General features: G+C 52.0%; 1 protein-coding gene across 5 annotated transcripts in view; it reads left to right on the top strand.

The window, feature by feature from the left end:
• Nucleotides 1–3,450: 3,450 nt before the first annotated feature.
• UBE3C (ubiquitin protein ligase E3C) overlaps nucleotides 3,451–23,284 on the top strand; it is a 66,665-nt gene continuing 46,831 nt past the window's right edge. For 2 of the 5 annotated variants that reach the window (XM_036230593.1, XM_016160958.2), the window contains exons 1-9: nucleotides 3,451–3,831; nucleotides 16,441–16,494; nucleotides 17,597–17,671; nucleotides 18,107–18,253; nucleotides 19,735–19,850; nucleotides 20,381–20,538; nucleotides 21,231–21,384; nucleotides 21,785–22,005; nucleotides 22,479–22,633. In XM_036230593.1, coding sequence (XP_036086486.1) covers nucleotides 3,766–3,831; nucleotides 16,441–16,494; nucleotides 17,597–17,671; nucleotides 18,107–18,253; nucleotides 19,735–19,850; nucleotides 20,381–20,538; nucleotides 21,231–21,384; nucleotides 21,785–22,005; nucleotides 22,479–22,633 — 1,146 coding nt within the window. In that variant the 5' untranslated portion in view covers nucleotides 3,451–3,765. Of the gene's footprint in view, nucleotides 3,832–16,440; nucleotides 16,495–17,596; nucleotides 17,672–18,106; nucleotides 18,254–19,734; nucleotides 19,851–20,307; nucleotides 20,539–21,230; nucleotides 21,385–21,784; nucleotides 22,006–22,478; nucleotides 22,634–23,284 lie in introns of those variants that run through there. The other 3 variants (XM_016160957.2, XM_016160960.2, XM_016160959.2) reach the window with 3 other exon arrangements.

The following is a 23,284-nucleotide window of genomic DNA, read 5'->3' as shown; positions in this document are numbered from 1 at the left end:
GAAAGTACTCAGGGACCTGCTCGCACAGTATCGTCGTCACAAGACCTTGTTTTACAGCAATCCGCCCCCCCCCACCCCAGTACACGAAAGAGGTTTTACGGAAATCTTCGCAGCCAAGCCTCGTCCGCGTCACTAGAAATCGCGCCCTGGCCGGCTGCAGACCACGAAGCACTGTGCCTCCGCGGAGTGACGTGGCCGCTCTGGGTTGGAGTCCCCGCTGGGCTGGGACCAGCCGTCAGACTTATCCCACGTCCCAGGCTCTAGTTTCTGCCTTTGTCAAATGCGGGTGATAACACCTACCTGACGGGCCCGCCTGAGCATCGAGTGAGAGAGGCTGGGGCGGCACAGCGGCAGCGCCCGGCGAGGACACACACCCGGGGAGGTGTCTGTCCTTTCTACCGTACCCAGGTTTGTTTTATGGCCCAGCATCTGACTCTCCTGAGAAGGCCTGGCCAGGGGTCGGTCCCCAGGTGTCTGCCCACGGGGTTGGCTTACGGTGGCGGCGATCTGTCTAGATGGTCTACCCATTATTCAAAACGGGGGATCGTCTACAGCTATTACCGTGGAATCGTCTATTTCTCCCCTCCCGTCAGGTTTTCCGCCTTGTAATTCTTTTGGATTTTGATGTCTTTGGACTTTGACTTTGCAAAGCAGTTTAGTGTTTGTACTTCGACTTCCCCTGGCAAGTGATAATGGAAGAGGAGTGTGTGTTCAAATTTAGGGCCTCTTATGGTCGCCATGTTATTAATGAATTATATAGACTGTGCGTCCCCCCGCCCCCTCATTTGTTGCACCCTACTCCCCAAAGGGATGGTGTCGTGAGGTGGAGCCCCCACGACGGGACAGAGCCCGTACAGAAGACGCCCCACAGGGTTCCCTCTTCCCTATCGCCTGCGAGGACACGGCCGGAAGGTGCCGGCTGGAACTAGGAAGTGGTTCCTCACCAGACACTTGACCTTGGCCTTCCGGCCCCCAGGACTGTGAGAAATGAACACCTGCTGTTCGTAAGCCTCCCCATCTGCGGCGTTCTCCTATAGCGGCCGGAACTAAGACCGTGACTTTTCTTTTTCTAAAAGAAATTTATCATGAAAATCAATCTACGCACGGAAAGAATATTAAACATGCACCTGAATTTCAAAGAATACCCACAGAGAGGTGAAGAAATGTCAATGCCGGTGCCTGAGAAGCTCCCTCCCGGACCGTCGCTGACCATAACCGCCCCCCCCCCACAGGTTTCTGTGTATTTCTTTACAGTTTTAGTCACTGGAAGTTTTATTTTGTGTGTGTCTATTGGAGAATCTTAATGTGGTTAATCTCATTACATGAGTTCCGACGACAATGTGGTTGGACATAATTTGGGATGGAAAACGGAGGAAGGGGTGACTTGTCAGGCTTGGGTGTCCGGTGGCCTTGGTGTCGATTTACTGAATATTCCATTTAGACTCACTCCAGAGTCGCTGGGGCCAACGCCCACATGGCTCACCAGTGGCCCCAGGATGACCCCAAAGGAGAGGGGCACGTCATTTGTGGACAGCAAGGAACAGGCCCTACAAGTGCAACTCTGCTACCCTGCAACTCAGCCGTGCGACTTTGGGAGTCTCTCCTGCACAGAGAACTCATTCCCAGGTTCGAGGATGCTCTCGCAGTAGACTTTGTGGCAGTAATGTGGCATCAACCTAGGCATCGAATGATAGGGAAGTGGGATCCTCAGCAGACATGAACGCGAACACACTACTACTAAGTACCACCGTGGAAGGGCATCCGTGCGACATTTTGTACAAAGAGAGAAAGTTGTTGGGGGCTTGGGGAGAGTATGATCTCTTTTAAAAGTAGAAAATCCTAGAAACACAGATTGGCACACAGATTAATGCCCCCCCCCCCCGAAAAATAGATATTCACATCCTAATCCTCAGAACCTGTGAATATGTTACCTTACCTGGCTAAAAGGACTTTGCAGATGTGACTAAGGATCTTGAGATGAGACAATTATCCTGAATTATCTGAGTGGGTCCAATGTAATCCTTGGGTCTACATAAGAGGGAGGCAGGAACGTCAGGCTGAGGTATGGGGACCGAAGCCGAGGCGGAAGTGGTGCCATTGCTGGATGCCTCTGGAAACTGGAAATGGCAAGGAAATGGGTTGTCCCCCGAACCTCCAAAAGGAGCGCGGCACTGAGGACGCCCTGTATTTAGCCCAGTGAGACTTCTGACTTCTACAACGCGAGATAATAAATCTGTGTTGTTTAAGCCACTAAGTTTGTGACAATTTGTTGCAGCAGCGATAGGGAACTAAGGCAGATAAGCGGACAGGCAGGTCGATTGGTGAGGGGGATGTAGGGCACGTGGAAAGGTCCTCTTATACTTTGCTTATGTTGGTATTGTTTTGATTTGTGTTAATAATTAACACACATCGCTATTCTAAACAATAAATCCTTATGATGGAAACATAACCGGTCTTTACTAGATGTTTTAATTGTAGGTGACGTGGACAAGAAAGTGTGGAGGGAGGAGAAAATGAGTAAACGGCTTTCCTGGGGGGTGTAGCTGTTCCCTTCCTCTCCTCCTGCAAACTGCAAAAGAACTTCTAAAACACTTTATGATTCTCAACTAGAATCTTCAGATAAACCGAGATCCCACAAGCTTCCCCAAACAATAGCTTACGAATATATTGCATATCATGCATTAGATTGATTTGAAACAAAGGAACTGAAGAAAGGAAGTATGTTTTCTGACAGAAGTGGATGAGGCATTCACGGCTGTTTCAAGCATCGGAAAACCTCACCTGTAGGAGGTTATGTTAGGCAGTATTTTAAAATTCTATCTTGAGATTCACAGAAAGTTGCAAAAAACAGAGACGTCCTATGTGCCTGTCACTCAGATTCCGCCCATTGCTGCATCTTATGTAACTACAGCACCGTATGTCTCTATTTATAATGCATGTACCTGCGACGTGCACATTTCTGTATGTGTACGTGCGTACCTGATACACATTTCCGTGTACATGTACTCATGCACCTGTATATACTGAGGTATACAGGTGTGTGCGTATGACATATATGTGTGCACTGCCTACAAGCACTAAGTACCTACTAAAGCCCATCCTGTTCTTCCCAGATGAGTCGTTGGGGATCATACTGAAGGTTACAAGCCCACTTCCCGGAGAGGTGCAGCATTACCCTCACGGTCCACCACGGGGTCGCAGGCGCCCAGGACCCCCGCCCCACCTGCGCGCCCCTGCCGCAGACAGGAGAACCCTGGCGCGTTCCCACGCTCCGAGACAGCAGGCGCGCGCACGCTGGCCAGCCGTGGGTAGGAGCGCAACGGCGTCGACGGCGGGCGCGCGCACGCCGGGGGCCGCCGGGAGGAGCGCCGCGTCGTCGATAGCGGGCGCGCGCACGCCGGGGGACGCCGGGAGGAGCGCCGCGGCGTCGATGGCGGGCGCGCGCGCGCGGCGGCCGGCGGCCATCTTCCCTCCCGGCGGCTGCTCCCTGAGCGAGCGCGGGGTCCGCTGCCCTGCGGCGCCCTCGGCCTCGGCCGGAGCACTGGGGAGGCGTGGATGAGGGGCGCGGAGAGGCGGAGCCGCCCCCAGTGTCACCGCCCGCCCGCTCGAGGGCAGGCCCGGGCGGGCAGAGCCCCTAGGCCGGGCGCGGGGCGCCTCCCGGCGCTGCCCCGTCCTCCCCGCCGGAGACCCCTGCCCCGGGCCCTCCCCGCCCGGCCCGCCGCTCTCAGGATCCCGGGCCCCTCCCAGATGGGATAAGCTGTAAAGATGTTCAGTTTTGAAGGGGATTTCAAAACGAGGCCCAAGGTGTCCCTCGGAGGCGCGAGCCGGAAGGTAAGAGCGGCCCGTGTGTCCGCGGCGTCCGGGCGCGCGGGGCCCCGGGGGTCCGCGCCCCACCCCCGCGACCGCCGCCGGCCGGCCGGCTGCGTGTCCCCTGCTCCCCGCGGCTGGAAGCGGGAGGCGGAGGGCGGGCCGACGCGGGCGGGGCTTCGCGGACCCGGTCGCCGGCCCGCGGCGCGCGTAGGTTTCGGCCGCCGCAGGGATGCGGAAGGCGCGCGGCCCTTGCGGTTCACGGAGCGCGACCGCGGGGGGCGGGGGAGGACACAGGCTCTGCTCGCCGAAGCGGACTCCGGATGCTTCCTCACGCTTGGCTTAGGGTGTTTTCTGTTGCAGAAAGTCAAGCGGGCGAGTTCGCTCGTGTCGGTCTCCGGGAGCGAGGCGGAACCACCCCTGCCTCGGCCGAACCTAGGACCCCCCCCCACCCCCCGGAATGGTTGGTCGTATAATTGTTCTTAGAGTTGTTTAGAATAAGGGTGGACAAACTAGAGTTACTCTGCACGCACACAGCAAGCTCGCGGCGGGTCCCCAGCCCGGCCTCCGCGTCACTAACTGAGGTCGGGCCTCCACTGCAGGCAGGAGCGCCCTGCGGGGGCCTGAGCCTGTTCGTCACCGAGCAACGCGTCTCCGTGGGAAAGGAGCTGTCTGGTGATCAGAATCTCAAGAGAGTGAACATCTGGCTTTCCTGCCATGCAAAACAAGATTTTCCCTTTTTTCCTCCTTTATACTGGGACTTAGACTTAACGTACACACAGTCGTCGTCACAGACACTAAGCGTACATGGCTTAGGCCGTGTCCCCGGTTAGAGCCAAAGGAAAAGCTCCCCGTGTAGGTGGAGCTGAGGAGGGGAGGGGAGAGGCCGGGGAGGGGTCTCCCAGGGTGGAGTCTGGCAAGCTGTATGGCTGCCATCCCAGAGTTGCCTCTTCTGCGGTCCGCGTCCGGCATTTTCACCCCCATGTTAGTCATTGGCTGCGGGCTGCCTGCTGGGCGAGGGTGGGAGCCTGGCCCTACTGAGGCTGAGGACTGGTCTCCCCAGAAGGTAGTAGGTGACCTGTAGCAGCTGGGGGACGGTGACCGGCCTGGTAAGGGAACCTGGGCCGGGGTCCAGTTCGGCCTGAAGGAGTTTTGCTTGTGAACAGGCCCCTGTGACCACCACTGCTTCCCGGCATTCCCTGGGCCCCTCCTCCCTCCACTCCTCCCCAGAGGTGCTCCTGTTCCCAGCTCTGCTGCCCGTTGCACCTGCGGGCCTCGCGTCACTTGCATCCGTCCCTTTTTCGGATCGGGCTTCTTTGGCTCCGCATTCTGTCCGAGAGGTGGAACTCACCTGTTTTGTTGCACTGTGTGTACATACCACAGTTAATCCGTTTTCTGTGGGAAGCTGTTTATGTCCTATGGTGGTTGTATACTCAGATGCTGACTCACACGTGACGCATGGGCCATAGGTGCACACTGCCAGTTTCCCGGCGTGGCGTGCCCGTGGCGACCGAGGCTTTCAGTGGCTCCGTTTCCTTGCCAGCGCTTAGTACTGTCGGTCTTTTTAATTTTGGCAGTCGTGCTGGGCACGTGGTTTCCGTGTAGTTCTGATCTTGCTTCCTGATAACTAGGACATTGAACGCCTGGATAGGCTTATTTTCCTAAATTCTCTTTGGCTGCCGCATAAGTCCTTTCTCTCATTTAATACGAATAGTAAGTTACAGTGATCTCGCCATCGCCCCTCCCCCCAAGCCTTAGGTTATGGGACAGTTTCCCTTCTTTCTTGAGCTCGGTGGAACACTGACTAGTTGCCACATTTTGAATAAATACATCTTTTTTCTCAAAAGGACATGTGAATTTTTTTTTGTTTCTTTCTAAAGACTCAGTGTAGACTCTGAAACATTGTAAGGGAAGGCCCTTGCTCTCATTCTAATCTTGTTGGGGAGATACGATTTGAACAATTAAAAGTTAAATAACATGAGGGAATAATTGCTCCATCTGGATTTCCCTTGGGGCTGATTCTGGACAGGGTCTAGTTGGGGCTGATTCTTGAAGAATGGGTACAGGCAGGGTGGGCGAGGAACGGGAAGCGGACCCCAGCAGGTGGGAGGGTGGCCGCGGAGTAAGTATATACTGGGTTCCATTGGTTCTGAGTCGCAGGTTTCCACTTCTCAGTATTTCTGAAATCAGGACACATCGTGGTGGCACGACCTGCTATATTGGCAGTGTTTTTCCCCCTTTCTTGGTAGTGCACAGAAGAATATCTTAGGGCTCATTCGATTGGAAGCGTAGGAATTCACTGAAACTAGCGACTAGACCAGAAAAACAAGTGCACGGGAAGGAGATGCGGGGTCTCGCAGAACGGAAGGGCACACGCGGAATGGAAGGGCACACTTGCAGACAGCAGGCCGGCTGCTTCCCCCCCCCCCCCCCCCGCTTCACTCTCCGCTCTCTGCGGACTGGCTTTCTCCTCTCGCCTGCGCTGGATCTTGGCTGTGGTGTGATTTCCTAGTTCAGGTGTCCAGTTGAGACAGTTGGGTCTCAGTTCCGTGTCTCAGGAGAGGGAATCCGATGGGCCTGGGCAGGAGTCCATGGAGGAGCTGAGTCTGGGGCGGGGCTGGAGTCTCTGCTACGGCTAGAGCAGCCTCGCGTGCGGGGTGGGGAGCCCCGGCTCTGGGAGAGGCCTACCCGGGTTCCCCAGACGTGGGCGGGCATGTAGAACCAGCTGTTGGCTGCACGTGTGAAATTCGGGGGGGGGGGGATCTGGGTTTAGAGGTGCAGGTGTGGGAGTTGTCAGCAGATTAGCAGCTTGGAATGAAGTCACCTCGGGAAGAAGGCATGGCGTCCAGGACTGGTGGGACTTGTGAGTATTGCAACAGTTGGTGAGGAGAATCCTCAGGAAGCAACTGCAGGAAGGGCAGTGGCCACGGGGTCCCGTGCTGCAGGACAGGGCACCAGGAGGAGACAGATACTGACGACAGGGACACCGCGGCGGCCCGAGGGAAGCGTTCCGGGGCCGCAGGAGCTGGGGGTCAGACCGCAGCCCCCAGAGGAGGTCGCATTCCGGCTCTAAGGCAGGCACTAGGTTTTGGGGGGATGGGAGAAACGAGCCAATCTAAAGGAGGGCGGGTTGCAGGCTTTCAGACTCCTGGCCGAGGCGGGAGTGGAAGAGTCAGGCGCCAGCTGACGTGGGAACTGTTTTGAGAGTTAAAGGAAAGAAATGGATGTGGATACAGAAAAGATTACGGCTAGGAAGGAAATTAAAAATTTCTTTCTAATTTTCCATGGATGGAGTAAAAGCTGAATTAGAAGTAACATTTCTTCAATGTGTGTGCATTGCTGTTTAAAAAATTAGCAGCCTTTATTTTTAAGAGTATTTTTTTTATTTTGAATTTTTAAATTTTTTAGAGTACTTTTCGGTTTACGGAAAATCAAGCAGATGGTGGCGTTCCCTCGTCCCCCTCTCCTCACCTCATTTCTCCGCCTGTGTGCGCCGCATCTGCGTGGGTCATTTGTTACGATTCACGGGCCGTTATCGATACATGAAGGTCCCGTCTTTGTGTCGCACCTGCCATGGGCTTTGATAAGAGTACAGTGAGGCGCATCCACTGTCACAGTGTCGCACAGAATAGTTTATTGCCCTGAAAGTCGCCCGCGTTTACCTGTCCCTCCTCCCTGTCCCCCCACTGTCACCCCGGCAACCACCGACTTTCTTACCATCGCCAGAGTTTTGTCTTTTCCAGAATGTCACGTAGTCGGAATCGTACAGTGTGTATCCTTTTCAGATGGCTTCTTGCACGTAGTAATACACATTTAAGATTCCTCCATGTCTTTTCATGGTTCGATAGCTCATTTATTTTACTTTTTTATTAACAGATTACTCTTTTAGAATAGTCTTAGGTTTGTGGAATTTGACTGGCAAGCACAGTTCTCACACGCCTCGTACTACTTTAGCATTTAAATCTCCACTTCGTGGAGCGCGTTTGTTGCGGTCGGTGGGCCCATGTTGTCGCATTATCATTAACTAAGCCCGCAGTTTGTATTAGGGGTCACTCGTGGGCCTGTACGTTCTGTGGGGTTTGTGTCAGATGGACTTCTTTCACTTAGGAATATGCTTTTATGATTGGTCCAGGTCTTTTATGACTTGATAGTGCTGTTTTTTTTTAATCGCTGAATGACACTCCGCTGTCTGGACGGACCAGTGGTCCATCCCTCCCTGCCGAAGGACCCTTGGTGGTGTCCCAGTCTCAGCAGCAGCGGGTGGAGCTGCCGTGACCGTCCGCCTGCAGGCTTCGTGTGGCAGCGCCTTCAGCTCCTTTGGGGAGACGCGGGGCGCACGATTGCGGGGTTGCGGGGTGAGAGCACGCTTAGTTCTGCAGGAAGCCGCCACACAGTCCCCCAGAGCGGCTGCCCCGGGCCGCGGCCCCACCAGCCGTGGGGGAGACTTCCTGGGGCCCCGCGGCCCTACGGCCTCGCCAGCGCTCCGCGGTGTCTGTGTTGGATTTTGGCCGTTCAGACAGGGGTGTGGCGGTGTCTCGTTGTTTCAGTTTGCATTCCGCTGACGGCATATGCGAAGCACCTTTTCGTGGGCGCGTTGCCTCTGTCTTACTTGGTGAGGTGTCTGTTCAGGTCTTTTGCCCATGTTTTAATTGGGTTGGTTTTCTTAGTGTTGCATTGTAAGAGTCGTTTGCATATATTTTTAATATATTTGTATATGTTGTGTGTATTTATAAGTCCTTGGTCAGATACATCTCTTGCAAATATTTTCCTGGTCTCTAACTTGTCTTTTCATTTTCTTAACAGTGTCTTTTGCAGAACAGGTTTTTAATTCTAATGAAATCCAGTTTTATCAACTTTTTCTTTCACATATTATGCTTTTGATGTGTCTAAAAAGTCATTGCTAAACCCAGGGTCACCTAACTTTTCTTCTGTGTTATTTTTTAGTAGTTTTATAGTCAGTTTTATAGTTTACGTTTAGGCCCGTGGTCCATTGTAAGTTAATTTTTGTTGTTTTTGTCTGTGTCTAGTTTGGTTTTTTCGCGTGTGCGTGTCTAGTTGTCGCGACATGTTTTGAGAAGAGCTGGCCTTTCTTCATCGGACTGACCTTGCTCCTTTGCCCGAGGCCAGCCGGCCGTGTTTTTGTGGGTCTGTGTCCGGCCTTTGTGCTGTTCCGTCTGTCTGCTCTTTGTCTTGTTGAGTTTTGGCCAGTGCCACGCTGCGATTTCTGCAGCTTTAGGGTAAGTCGCGAAGTCCTCTGAGCGTGGCCCTTGCTCCCGTCATCATGCCGGCTGGTCATCATCTGTGACCCGATAGTGCTGTTTCCACCGTCCGGTTGGCCTCTCCGCGTCAACCTCAGCGTCGGTTTGTTGGCATCCACCGCCGACTCGCAGGGCTTTGGCTGGTATCGTGCTGACTCTCGATTAAACGCGAGAGAATCGGTCTTGACCGGACTGAGTCTTCTTGCCCACGGGCTCTGTCTTCGTTCGTTTAGCTCGTTGAGTGCGTCCGTCAGACTTGCGCAGTTTTCCGTGGACAGAGCTGGTGTGTAGGTAGATTTAGACCTCAGTAGTTGATTTTTTGTCACTAATGTAAATGACGTTTTTCATTTCAAATTCCAGTTGTCCATTGCTGGTGTATAAGAAAGCAACTGCCTTTTTTTTGTACTTACCCTTTTACCTGTTTCTCCCTATCTCCTGCCCACCCCGCCCCCCCCCAGCCCCTGGCAGCCGCCCTTCTGCCCCCTGGTTCTGAGCGTTTGGCCGTCCTTCGGATCCCACACGCACGTGCTGCCGCGCAGCGTCCGTCTGTCCCTGTCCGGCTCGTCTCGCTCGGGTCTGCCGCCGGCGCCTGCGTGCTGGCCTGGGTTCCTGCTCCTGTGTACGGGCGGACACCGCTGCCGCCACTCAGGAGCAGCACGGCACAGGTGTCCACCCACGGAGAAGCGGCAGTCACCTGCAGATTGTTCCTCGCGGCTGGAGGGGGGCAGGGAGAAGAGCGGTGGGGGCCGGGGGTCGGGGCCGGCCGTCCCGGGCATCGGCGCTGAAGGTTCGCAGGCGGCGAGGGGCCCTGAGCAGCCCGGCTCTCAGGGCGAGTGTGGGGCCGTGCGGGTGGTTGGAAAGAGGCAGGACGGGAGGGGTGACGGGCGCCTGAACGGGGTGACAGGCACTTGTGCGCAGCGGGGTTCGGGGGGCATGCGATCTGTGATGAGGGTCGCGTCAGGTGTCTGTCGGGGTGACTGGACTGGGCAGCGGCTCCGCGGACCAGGGCGACGTTACATTCCTGCGGACGTGTCCGCGTGAGGTCTCGGCTGCGCAGCGGGCCGGCGGGGCGCTGGTCTGGAGCTCCGGGTGGAGGCTGGCCGGCCATCCGTCCCTCCGTAGGTCGCAGCCGGGCCTGTGAGGCGCGCTGGAATCCTCAAGGGGAAGTGTTCTACAGGCCGTGGCTCAGGACGAAACTGAGGGGTGCCGACAGTCGCAGAGGCGCGCGGGGCCCCGGCAGCAGTGTTTCGTGGGGTGAGCAGAGGCAGTGCTGGGTGGGCAGGGTTTGGGGGGAGCTCACCCCTCGGTGCCGGTGTGCGGCTTGGTTTACCGTGGCCATGACTGTATCCTGTGGACTGACCACGAGACATTTACACTCTGGGTTACCCCCAAATCAAGGTTCCAACTGTTCAGTCGACTTTCTAAAGTTAAAGTTCGTTTCGTTTTGTGAAGATGGCGGTGCTGCCCACCGGGACCGGCGATGCGTGCTGGTCTTTCAGGGTGCGTCGAGAAGGACGCCGAGCGCTCTGCTCGGTCAGAGTCGCGCGCGGTGCAGGGTGGACCTTGTTCCGCAGAGAGGCGCGGCCGCCGCGCCTTCCGTGCAGGGCGCTCGGGGGCGGGCGCACTCCCTCCCCGGGGGCCTGTGCCCTCCCCTCGCTGGCTCACTCACAGCCGCTGTCCTCCGTGCGGCCCCTCCCGAGGCGCTTGCTTGTGTGAGTGTCGCTTCTGGACTCCAGTCCTGGGAGGTGGAGGCGGCAGTGTCCCGTGGAGAAGAAATCGGGGCTGGGAGAGTCCAGACCGTTCGGTGACAACCATGGAGCCCAAGGGTTTGAGCCGCAGGCTGTTCCCGTGGTCCACTGGGGCGTGTGGCCGCGCTTGTGCGTCTCCGGCTGCAGCGACACCTGACCCCCCCTCCGCACGCCTGCGGGCACCAGGCGGGGGGGTGGGGCTCCAAGCCGCTCTGCTGCTTGAGTTTTCTTTTTCACGGTGTTTCGGATCGTTAGTAAGCTCCAGAGTGTTGGCGAGCAGCGTAGTTCATCTCACGTCCTTAATGCAAAACGAGATGCTAGAAAGTATGATTGGAACTGGAAAAACGCTCCCCGCCATCATGTCTCGGCCCAGGGAATCTCCTCTCCTGGGCTTCCCCTCTCCTCATCTTGTGACGGGAAAGTCAAGATCCTTCATCGTGAGAAAGTCACATTGCATATTCCCTAATCTTTGTTCTAATGATGTCTCCCCCAGTCTCCAGTCATTGACCTTGACAAGATTTGTAAAAACTGGGCTCCTTCTAAAGGGCATGGAGCGGAGCCTTTCGCTGTGACTCCCAGGCTCCTCCCTGTCACTGGAGTCCTCAGGGTCTACTCAGGGCCGTCTAACAGAAACCAGTGCCCCCTTCTTAAATGAAAGAGAGCATACCTTACTTCTGTTTTAATAACGATTCATACTGGCACCTACTACTAGTAATGTCATTACTGGATCTGTGTAATTACTTTTCATAGACGTATAATATTCTACTACCTGCTTTGTATCATGCAGCCACTTGCCTGTTGATGGATATGTCTACATATACATGTATGTGTGTGTGTGTGTGTGTGTGTGTGTTATTTCCAGGATTTTGCTATTAAAATAGTTCCATACTTGCTGTACAAGTCTGATGTAAGAAGAGGAAGTCTTTTATTATAATGGGATTTAAACTATTGCATTTTGCTTTGGATGCTTTATGTAAAAACAAGCTCTTTTCTGATTATAAAGTAATATTTATCATAGGAAATTTAAAATATACCGAAACATATCAAGAAAAATGACCTATTTGGAACCCTACCCATCACTTAGAAAGTTAATTTTTCTAGTCTTTTAAAATATATTTCTTGAATTGGGAATCATTGTACATTGTTTTATGAATATGATTTTTACTAATTACTGCATTTCGACACACCTTTAAAAGTTTTTTTGCATGTATGTGAAGTTGTTCTTATAATTTCATAGAGGTTCTTTTTTCTTATAGGACTGAAAAGGAAGCATCCCACAAATTGTAGGTCGTGCATTATTCGCAAATATTTTTGCTGATTTTTACCATTGTAATTAACTCGAAGGGAAGTGTTTCGAATATTTGAGTTGTGAAAGCTGTTAGTATTACGTTAGTGCTTGAGGGTGGGAAACATTAACTTGGAACAGATGTTAAACTGATTATTTTTTTTACATTGGTAAAAGCAGTAAATTGCTAATGAAAATAACTCAGATGAAACAGTGGACACCTCAGTTTTTTTTTTAAATCAAAATATCAATAAACATGCTAAATTTCTTTTTTATGAATGGTTAGCAGTCAACTCGAGTATTTGGTTTAATGGAAATCGTTATGTTATATAAATTCCCTTTAATGTGCACTCAGGTTTTTACCGTAAATGTTTTGTGTGACGGTTAATGAAATCTCAGTTAAACGGCGTCTTCGGGGCCGCGCGTCTCTCGCTCGGTCCCACCTCTGCGCTTGGAAGTGAACTTTCCCTTCTACTAACGCTTTGCTTTTCTGCTTAAAAAAAAAAAACTATACATGACCGACTTTTTAACAACTTCATTTTGTTACCACTAAATTTATTTGCATGAAGAAAGTATTTTTTCTTTTAAAAACATCTGTGTTAATGGTATTTGTGAAGTTCAGTCACATTTAATTTCAGAGGAGATAAGATAACGTGCCCAGAGTTCACAGATCCAGGGGAGAAGTTTGCCGTAATTTCCCATTGCTCCCATGCTGGCGGACAGGCTCAGTGTCAGTTGTGGAGGTGAGAGGCCGGGGTCGAAAGCAGCGTGTCTGCTGTAGCTCAGTAGGCTTAGTCACCCCACAAACATGCGGTTGGTGTGTTTATGAAACTCCTAGGAGGCATCCCTGACTTTTCTGGGCCCGTAAATTTAAAAGGTAAGATGTTTTCAAGTATAGTAAATTGAAACCAGAAACTTGTTAAGAATCAAAATCTGAATGTGCTTTTTGCACATTGTTCGTTTCCTCCCAGACACGTAATTATGAACTTATTCTTAGTTATGTTGAGCTGTTTTAAAAAACTTACGTTCTCATGTAGTTTCATTAGTTTATTCTAAAACAGTAAGGAAGTAGGACATGTACAGGGGTGATCATCGGAGCAGTAGAAATAAAGATTCAAATGAAATAATAGAAGTCTCCCTACCCTCCACCCCACCCGCACCCCCGAAGCCCCCGACCCTCCCGGTCCGCCTGTCACCGGCTCGCAGCGGTCCCGTCCGAGCTGCTTTCTGCGCGCAGCCGTCGAGGCCCACGTCCCCCCTGCCGTGCGGACAGCATCAGAGCACGTTAGCCAGCCTGGGGTCCTGCCCCCCGCCAGCGGTACATCTCAGAGGTAGACCCGATCAGGACGGGTGGGCCTGCCACATTCTTGTAGGAAGCACCACGTGACGACTGTGCCAGAACTTACGCAGCTGTCACGCGGTTAACGGCCATTCAGGTGATGGTCAGGTTTTGCTCATTTAAACGACACTGCGTGCCCTTGCACGAGTGCCTAGAACCTGAGTCGGTTAAGTTTCCAGAAGTGCTGGGTCCAAGGCTGTGTGCACCGCGAGTGTCGATAGTCGCGTCCTGACCGCCCAGGGCTCTGCCAGCCCCGGCGGTAGCTGCTGGCGCGCTCAGCCGCCCCGAGCCGCGGGTACCCGAGCCCGTGGGCCCCAGCCCGCCACAGCGCGCTTCCTTCTTTTTTTCCTCATGTGAGTAAAGATAAAGTTCTCAGGTGTAGTAGATATTTTTGTTTATTTTCCTATTCACTGTTTATATAGCTTTTGCCAATTTTTTTGTTCATCTTTTAAAATTATTATTGAGAGCTTTTACAAATAATTGGTTATGGTTTTGCAGTGTTAGAAATATTTATTCCTATTCTGTCACTTTTTAAAACCTTGGTTATGATATTTTCCTGTGTAAAAAGTTGTAATTTTTATGTAGTCCCATTTATCATTGTTAAATAACTTCAGGGCTTAAATAACTTAATGACAAACAGTGACGTAGGCTTTATGTGTGACCTTTCTTAGAGGAAGTCTTCCCGCACGTGGAGTTTTTAATTCCCTTATCCTCACGTTTTCATAGCGCCGCGCACGTGTGCAATCAGGTTCATCAGGAATGCGCCTCGAGGCGAGGGCCGCTCTGTGTTGCGGCTCCTTGTGGAGTAGCAGGCCGTTCTTCACGCATCCGCGGTGCCATCCTTATCACTTGCCTTCCGCTGTTTCATTTGCATCTCCCTGGAGACCCTCCGACATTGACCTGTTTGACCCCTTTAGTGCCGGTCAGTGTTTGTCCCAGAGTAGTGTGTGTGACAATTTAGGTGACGTATGAGGGAACATTTAAAAAGCTTAGTTCTTATTCGATGTCCAGTAGAAATATAAATTAGGGCACCAAGGCTGTGATTTCCCCGAGATGCCTATTCGCGTGCGGTGGAGGCGGGAGCTCCGTAGCCAGGTGTGGCGCCACGTGCCGGCTTTCAGCGCGGACCACGTCTGCGGGCCCAGTCTGCGTCACTCGCCTGGATTCCTGCGAGCCGAGTTGCCCGTGTGTGGCTGTAGTGACCCCCTGCAGCATTTTGGTGGCCATGTCTTTGTAGGTGATACCCGTTTTGGCCTCCCTGCTGTGTGCCCAGGGCAGATAGTCATTTTCCGCTTGTTGCGAGCTTGTGGATGGCTGTCATGTGAGCAGGGCCGTCTGTTTACATTCGCGAGCTCTCCAGTCCACCTTGTGGAGGGCAGGGCGTGGCGGCGGCCCTCTAGGGAGAGCTTCACGGAAGAGGTGGCAGCGATGATCCAATTATGCTTAGTACCTGTTTTGATTTTAAAATATTGCAACTGTTATGGTTATTTCTTAGAATGCTTTGTTTTGCTTAAAGGAAATGTTCATTCGTGGATTTTTTAAATATTTATTGAATACATACATGTGCCAGACGTTGAAGCAGATGACAGGGACGTGATAGGAAGAAACATGAAGTCCTCGAACCCGTGGGACGTTCAGATTAGTGATGACTAAGCGTATTTGTGTGTTGAAGTAAATTAGTGACTTTTGCCAGCATGTACCTTTTTTTCCCCAGGTGTAAAAGTTAGTTTGTTTAATTTCAGACATTAAGTATTTTCTTTCAAAGTTGTAACAGTGTATACCATTTTAGGAAATCTGATCTTTAGCTGTAACCAAATCATGAATGTATGTTAAATCTACACCAGTGGTAGAAGGAAGAGAAATTATAGATCTAAGCATACCAGTTCTGTCATAAAGATAATGGACAGACATAACGCCTTTATTTTTATCTGTAAGCTTTCCATAATCCTGAACGTTACAACTTTGCATTTTTTCTTTAGGTTTTCCTCCCCCTTTCCTTTTAATTAATTACGTTTAAAACAAAATATTTTCTGACTGTGGACGTGTGGTAAAGGATTTTTATTTGAAATTCAAGAAATTTACATTTGCGAGCTCTCCAGTCCACCTTGTGGAGGACAGGGCGTGGTGGCGGCCCTGTCCTCCACATTCAAGAAATTTTCTGCAGCGGAAAATGTCTAGGGATAAATATTTCTTCAGCTTTAAATTTTGTCGGTGAGCAACGTTTGCTTCCACGCACCACGTGTCCCTTCACGTCTCAGTGTGCGATTTTAGACTGAGAGTTACTTGCTTTCCGACACTCTTCTATGGGGTGTATGTTTTTGTTAAACAATTTAAGTTTATTAATTTTTCTAACAATTCATATGTAATGTCTTGGACCTTTAATTTTATTTTGGATTAAATTTGCAAAAATAAAATGCTCCGACGCTGTAGACTGGAACAGTTTTTGGGGAAGGAGAGTTGTCTTTTAATTATTTTTATTTTACTTGAGATGTTTAACCTTCCTATTTATTATTTAGTTCCTTCTACTTACCAAGTAATTTTGTTCACATTTTAGTTTTATTTAGAATGAAAAAAAATTTTTCTTTAATTTGGTAACAGTAAAGAAATTGATTTTTCGTTGGAATTTCTATCGTGATAATTGTAGACTCGTGCTCCTGTTAGCAGTAACGTGACTTCTTGCTCAGGGTGCCTGACCGCCCCCCGAGCACTGTCCTTTGCAAAGCTGTGGCACGTTGTCACAGCCAGAGCGTCGGCCTCAGCCCAGTGCCCGGCTTCCTTGCCTCTCCCCAGCCTTACCTGAACTCATGTCGTGCATGAGAAAATCAGAGTTCGTTCTTCGGAATCTGCTGAAAGACGGACTCTGGTTGGGTCTGTGACCTCGGAAAACCATGTCACCTCTTGTGCCTCAGGCTGCCCGCCGAGTCAGGAAATTTGATGGGATGGTCTTTAAAATCCTTTTTGGGTCAAGACATTCTGTAATTTTTTATATCTCTCCGTGTTTAGGAAGAAAAGGCTTCTCTTTTACATCGTACTCAGGAAGAAAGAAGAAAGAGAGAGGTAAAAACAGTTTTGTCATATTCTCTAAATGAGCGTTGCCGGTAGCGTTTAAATAAGCCTTGGTTTTACTGTTTTACGTAGATATGTGCACGTTACGTATGATGTAATGTATGTAGATTCATGTACATATATATTAAGCTTTAGACGATTTTCTGGATTCGTTGGCTTTTACAGTAAGTCATTTATTCTGGAACCAGCGTAGAAAAAATGGGCTCAAAGGCGGTCTCCAGAATGGGTGGCTCTCATGAGAACGTGCGACACGATGTCACAGGGCGAGACGGGGCGCAGGCCGGGGGGCCACTCCCAGGCCCGAGTTCCAGCCCTCTGACACTTTTCAGCATTATTTAATCTTTACAGAAATTTCCGTTGCTGCCTCTGTGAAACAAGAGCCATGCTTGCCTGTAGGGCCATTGTGCAAGTGCACGCCACGTCTCCCAGGGCTGGCGCGTAGTGGGCTCTCGGGCAGCGGTAGCCGCAGGGGTGATGATGACGATGATGAATGTCTATTTGTGCTTGGTCACTGAAGACAGTCTCAAGTCAATAAAATTGGAGTTTTCTGCTGTGAAACAAGAAAGCGACCTTTAAAATAGATATTTGGGATGTCTGTAGTCTTTTTAAATTTAAAACTACAACTTAAAAAAAATCTCACGGTGTTGGTGGGATTGTGAAATGGTGTAGCCGTGCTGGAACATGGCCAGGCGGTCCCTCAGAGGTAATTTTCCCAGAGAAATGGGAACCGTCTGTCCACGCAAAACCTGCAGCACGCGCGTCCACGCAGCGGAGCTCACGGTAGCCCCGAGCGGCAACGGCCCGCGTGTCCATGAGCTAAGCACACGGGGAGACAGAACGCGGGGCACCCGCTTGGTGGGCGGGAAGCGGCCGCCGGTCCACGGCACGGCGCGAGGGGAGAGAGCCGCGCGTCCTCTGGCCCCGTCACACGAGCGTCCGGAGCAGGCAGTTCCGCGGGGGCGGGGGCGGAGCACGCGTCATCACGGCCACGTTCGCGGTATGCGAATTATGCACCAGTGAGTTTTTAAAAGTCTTTACTGACTGTCATTGTCACTGATTCTGACTGATTGTTCCCTCCTCCGTCCATTTTTAGGAAGAAAGGCGAAGATTGAAAAATGCAATAATTATCCAGTCATTTATTCGAGGCTATCGAGATAGGAAACAGCAAGTAAGTTTCTTGGCTGAAAAGAGATGAGAAAGGCACGTGAGAGCTTATTTTAAGTGATAGCCTCGGACTCTTACACGCGGGGCCCATTTCGTATGTGTTTCCGTATGTCTGTTCAGTGAAAGTTAATGCCGATAATAGTATTCCTTCCGATAATTAATTTTATTAGTGTATATTTACGTGAAAATTCATAGGTGAGTTTGAGGTTATTTTTAAACAACACAGTGCAAATGTAAGCCAAACCGCAGCTAAGGGCGGCGATAGAAGGAGGGGGGGGACTCTCGGCGGGCGTTCAGGGCGCTTCGGGGCCTCCCAGGTTTTATGTCATTGGAGCCCTTACTGGGCCGCGCCCTGCCCCCCGCCCACACGTTCGGTGTGCGTTCAGACCCTGACGACATGTGCCTGTACTGGCTGATTCGCGTTTCGTTTTGTTTTCAGTATTCCATCCAGAGAAGTGCATTCGATCGCTGTGCCCACCTGTCGCAGTCTGGTGGCACTTCTTCCATCGCTAATGCCGCCCACCTCACCCTCTTGGTGAGGCAGCTTCTGTTTTTCTACAAGCAGAGTGAAGACTCAAAACGTTTGGTGAGTGTCAGCGGCGTTTCGGCTTATCCTTGTTTACATGTTCACCAGCTTTGTAAAACGTGGTGGCCGGACCCCCTAGTCTGTCCCTGCTTTGCGAGTGCTCCCTCAGCCTGTCGTGATAGGTCATCTTTGCAGCGATGCATTTGCCCTCTTAAAAAGTGATGTACATTTCCGATAGGTTTTTTTTTTTTCAGGTTGTTTTACTATGGAAAATTTCAGATGTAGGAAAAAGCAGAATAATACATTGAGCCATCTGCCATGTCCCCATGATGGTCACCAGCACCTGGTTTCACACCGAGCCTTCCTTCAGTCATTGTGAAGCCCTTCCTGAGTATTAGAACCTGTTATGTGTCACGCTTTAATTGGAACCTCTAAAACGTAGGACCTCTCTCTTCAAACATCCAAAATACAGCTGGCTCACTCAAAAACTGCACAGGCTTCTGGCGTTTCGGTGATGAGGAGCGGTCCGTCCTAGTGGTGGGGACATAGGCAGACGCATCGATGCATAGTGAGGACAGAGGATCACCGTCGCTCCCCTGGTGTTGGCTTGAAGTCCCAGCATTTCCCTTTGAGTCGAGCGGCTGGAGCGTGGGAAGGAGGCCCGTGCGCTAGAGCCAGGCTGGAGCGGCGGTCAGGTGCTCTCGGTGCCCTTGGGCTTCCTCGAGGGCAGCCCCTTTCCGCATTCCATCTGAAGTTGCTGCGCGAATCAGCAAGAATCACCTGCTTTCTGGAGCATTCCCCCCGTTCTTGTGCTCTCTACGGACCCTGTAGATTGGAAGATCACCCAGCAGCACAGACATGGGGTGCGAGGGGGCTGTCAGGCCTTTGTCTGCTAGAGCATCCCTCTCCTGGCGGCACCTGGAAGGGGGCGCCCAGGGCGAATGTCCGCAGTCCGCTCTGGTTGGGAGCAGATCAGAGCAGGTGGCTCGTGTGCAGTTTCCAACACGCCGACAGAATGAAATGCCCTCGAACCCGGCTGATATGACAGAAGTGACCCTGAGTGTTTATTCAGTTTGCAAACACAAATGCAACAGGAAATCAGCCGTGGGTGGGGCGGGCCTCCCGCCGGCCCTCCAGCTCCCTGGCCCAGCCGGGCCGTGCCCACTGCCTTCTCCCAGGGCCCTCGCAAGGCGCTTTGCAGAGTAAAAAGGGGAAACAGGCCTCTGTGACTTGTGGTTAGTCTTGTGTTTCCCATACATTTTTGTTATGGATTGCTAATTTAGCAAATGAGCTGACTGTTTTGTTTCAGATTTACATGAGGTTTAAGTGTACTTTTTTTGGTAATAACTTTAGTGATTTAGCTTAGGACTGATCTGCCATCTTAAGACGGAAAATCTGAAATATGTATAATGTGTACTTCTTACGTTCTGATTAGTTTTGATTAAGTATTTACCACCTAAGGAAATTCGAAATGCTATGTATTTAGTAAACAATGACCTTTTCATGGATTGAGAGTTATTTTGTACGTTTTGCCGTTTCAGATATGGATGTATCAGAACTTGATTAAACACAGCTCTGTGTTTGTCCAGCAGCTGGACGGGGCCGAGAGACTTACCTGCTTGTTTCAGATAAAGAGGTTGATGGGCCTCTGCTGCAGGTAAGCGGCGCAGGCGGCCGCTTGGCGGAGTGCGGCTCTGCCACAGTGGTTTCCCTTTTCTTTCTTTTGAGACTGTGGAATATTCCTCGTATTGCGCCTTCCACACCTGGTGATTCTGGCCTGTAGAAATTAAAACGTAGCTATAAATACCTTCCGACGATGTTTTCTCTCAAGGACGCCCTGGGGTTATCTGGTGACGGGCGAACGGGTCGGTCGGGCGACAGGACTCCCGGGCCCTTCGCCCACACGCAGGCTCTTTACAGTCAGGCCTTCCGCTGGGCTCTCGTGAACTTAAAAAGAAGTCGCTTCCATGCCTTTCTTGGATTCAGTTTGCAAAAGAGCCCAGTGAAGTGGGGTGAGCTGTAGTACCTGAATGAAAGCGAGGTAGCATCTTTACCATTTAGAAAAAAATCGCTGTCTGCACAGCTGTAAAATTCTCAAATAATTCTGAGCGCAGCGCATGACGGCGGCTTGAGGAGACTTGGGGAGCGGCCGTGCGGCGGGGGTGTGAGCGCTCGCTCCGTCCTCAGGTTGCTGCAGAACTGCCACGACGACAGCGCGAGCGCTGCACTGCCCCTGCGGATGCTGGAGGTGTTCTCGTCGGAGAGCACCTACTCCCCTGCCTTGCAAGACGCGGGCTCTGCGGCGTCAGTGGTCGAACAGATTTTGCACTACATGATTCAGAATGGTAAGTAGCAGGCGGGGTCAGAGCTGTGGGGAGGCAGGGATGCTCCCGGGGACCGCTGGTCTCAGGCACCCGCCCACCCACAGTCTACCCCACCGGCCACACACGGGACAGCCCGAGTGTCCGGGAGGGTGACCGCAGCAGTGGATCGGCATAGAGCCGTGTGTTTACGTCCACGAAGGCAGCAAGATGTATATTGTTTAACCACAAAACTAATTAAACACATAGAGGCTGCTTAAGCGAGAAATTTTAGAAGTCACAATGTTTGGGCCTTGCTTACTTGGACCCTGATTCAAGCAAACTAGGTAAGTGAAACTTATGAGACAATTGGAGATTAAACACCGACCAGATATATTTGTGCTATTAAGGAGTTACTATTTATTTTAGCTGTAGTAATGGTGTTTTTAAGAAACATAAAGTCCTTGTCTTTGATGACACGCTGAAATGATTTGCTTCCAGATGAGCGGAGAGTGGGTGGGTGACCGGCCGGGTGATCACTGATGCTGGGTGCTGGGCACACGGAGTTACACACTGTTCCAGGTGCTTATGCTACTGTTGACCGTGTTCCTTAATAAAGCATTGAAGGAGAGTTCAATTTGGACCTATAGAGGTTTATTAAAAGCATTTAAAAACTGATGTTTTGTTCCCTCATTATAAGGAACCAAATTTTAAATACGTGTTTTTCCTTCCTTTAGGGTATTATAGAGCTCTCTATTTGTTAATTAACAGCAAGCTTCCATCAAGCATTGAGTATTCTGATTTATCTCGAGTTCCTATAGCAAAAGTTTTGCTGGAGAATGTTCTGAAACCATTGCACTTTACTTACAACTCCTGTCCAGAAGGCGCAAGGTGAGAATGGGGTAATGTTTTTATTTTGTAGTTTCGCAAGATCTGTAAAAATAACTGTGACAGGGTGCTATCTTAAATAACAGGCTTGAAAGTCAGTCTTCTACTTTATTAATGTGACTCAGTGTAAAGAAAAATGCGTTTTTTCCGTTAGACCTGCACCCTCATGTAAGTCGATAATTCTGGAAACCTGGTTCTTTTCCTGCTTCCCAGTAGCTGTGGACACAGAGACGTGGCAGTGTTCTCGTGACAGGGAGCACAAAGCGAAGTTCATTTCGGGGTGTCCTGCTGGGTAGTGACGCTCGGCTCTGCTCGGCGTAGGGCAGTTCGCAAGTTGCCGTTAGTTGGTGGCTCTGGGGGCGTCGAGTTCTGGCGCGTTGAACGCTCGCTCTCTCCCTTCCAGACGGCAGGTTTTCGCGGCCTTCGCGGAGGAGCTCCTGGCCGCGCCTTTCACGGACCAGACCTTCCACTTCGTCATCCCCGCCTTAGCGGACGCGCAGGCCGCCTTCCCCTACGAGCCCTTCCTGAGCGCGCTGCTGTCGCGGGAGGGCGGCAGTTCAGGCACAGGCGGGGGCGCCCCGTGGCTTTTCTACTTTGTCCTGACCGTCGGCGAAAACCACTTGGGTACGAAGCGCACGCCACGTCTGCATAGGTCGCGGGCGGTTCGCAGGGACGGCAGCACAGGGGTGGGTGTCATGCTGCCAGCGCAGCCTCTGGCTGGGGGCGCCTTGGGAGGGAGCGTTTGTGGGGGGCTGTGTCCTACGCAGTGTCCCTGGGGATGTGCTGGGCAGGGTCAGAACCTCCCATTTCGATACTTGTCATGAGTCCACACCGACCGAAAAGAATTTTGGCGTCGAACAGGAGAACTCTGAGTGTGGGGCCATTGTCACCTGTCATGCCAAACCCCTAACGTGCCCGCTCGAGAATTGCAGCGTCTCCCCCTAAGGTGTTTTGACACGTGCATCACACGTGGAGCGTTAGGGTGTTGGTAGCTCTTTTGTCAGAAACGCCTCCGCGTGTGAGACACGACGCTGGAGCAGCGCCCAGCATCTCCCCAGGCGCAGTCAGTAACCACCGTGCTTGGCTGTCGCACACAGGGACCCTCTCCGAGGAAGGGCTGCTCGTGTATTTAAGAGTGCTCCAGACCTTTCTTCCCCAGCTTCCAGTCTCGCCTGCCAGTACGAGCTGTCAGGACTCAGCCAGCGACTCTGAGGACGAGAGCGAAGGGACAGACAAGCAGATGAGCGCCCCAGTAAGCCCCGCGGGCCCGCGCGCCGGGGGCGGGTGGCAGCGTGGACAGCGTCACGCGTCTCTGGGTCGTTCTGGCTGTGCGTGCGTCCTGTTTCTAAGGGTAGAGCCATCCCCGCCTGCACTCAGTGACGTGTTCCAGCTGTGCAGGCGAAGTCGCCTCGCCCCGCCGCCGACACCCCCCTTCCCTGGGGATGCCCGCCGAGGCAGGTCCGCCCGCCGGACCGCTTCCTGGACGTGGAGACGCAGGGCGCGGTGTCTGTTTCTCGTGCACAGTAGGGTCTTAGCATCTGTCAGTGCAGTTATCACTCAGGAAACACCCCTTCGAAGTGCAGGCGTCGGGGGAAAGGTGACGGTCCTGCTTCTCAGGGAGCGCACGTGCTGTGTGCCGGGCACGGCTCTGTCTTCTAAAGGCCGTTGCTGACGCTGGCTTTGTCGAGATACACTTTCCCATAAAGTTCACCATTCTGAGCGACATGCAGTATGCTTCAGTGGTTTTTTTGGAGCACGAACCAGTGCGTGGCCACCAGCACCGTCTCACCGCGGGACGTCTCAGCGTCCCCGAAGGAGCCCGCCCCGCCAGCACCTCCCCCTTCCCCCCAGCCCTCAGGACCGAGGGGCGCTCACGCTCCTTCCCACCCTGTCCCGTGAACGC

The sequence above is a fragment of the Rousettus aegyptiacus genome, unplaced genomic scaffold (genome assembly GCF_014176215.1).
Source record: "Rousettus aegyptiacus isolate mRouAeg1 unplaced genomic scaffold, mRouAeg1.p scaffold_m13_p_13, whole genome shotgun sequence".
Lineage (NCBI taxonomy): Eukaryota > Metazoa > Chordata > Mammalia > Chiroptera > Pteropodidae > Rousettus > Rousettus aegyptiacus.
Note: the sequence above shows the minus strand (reverse complement) of the source record. Positions and strands in the feature narration are given on the sequence as shown.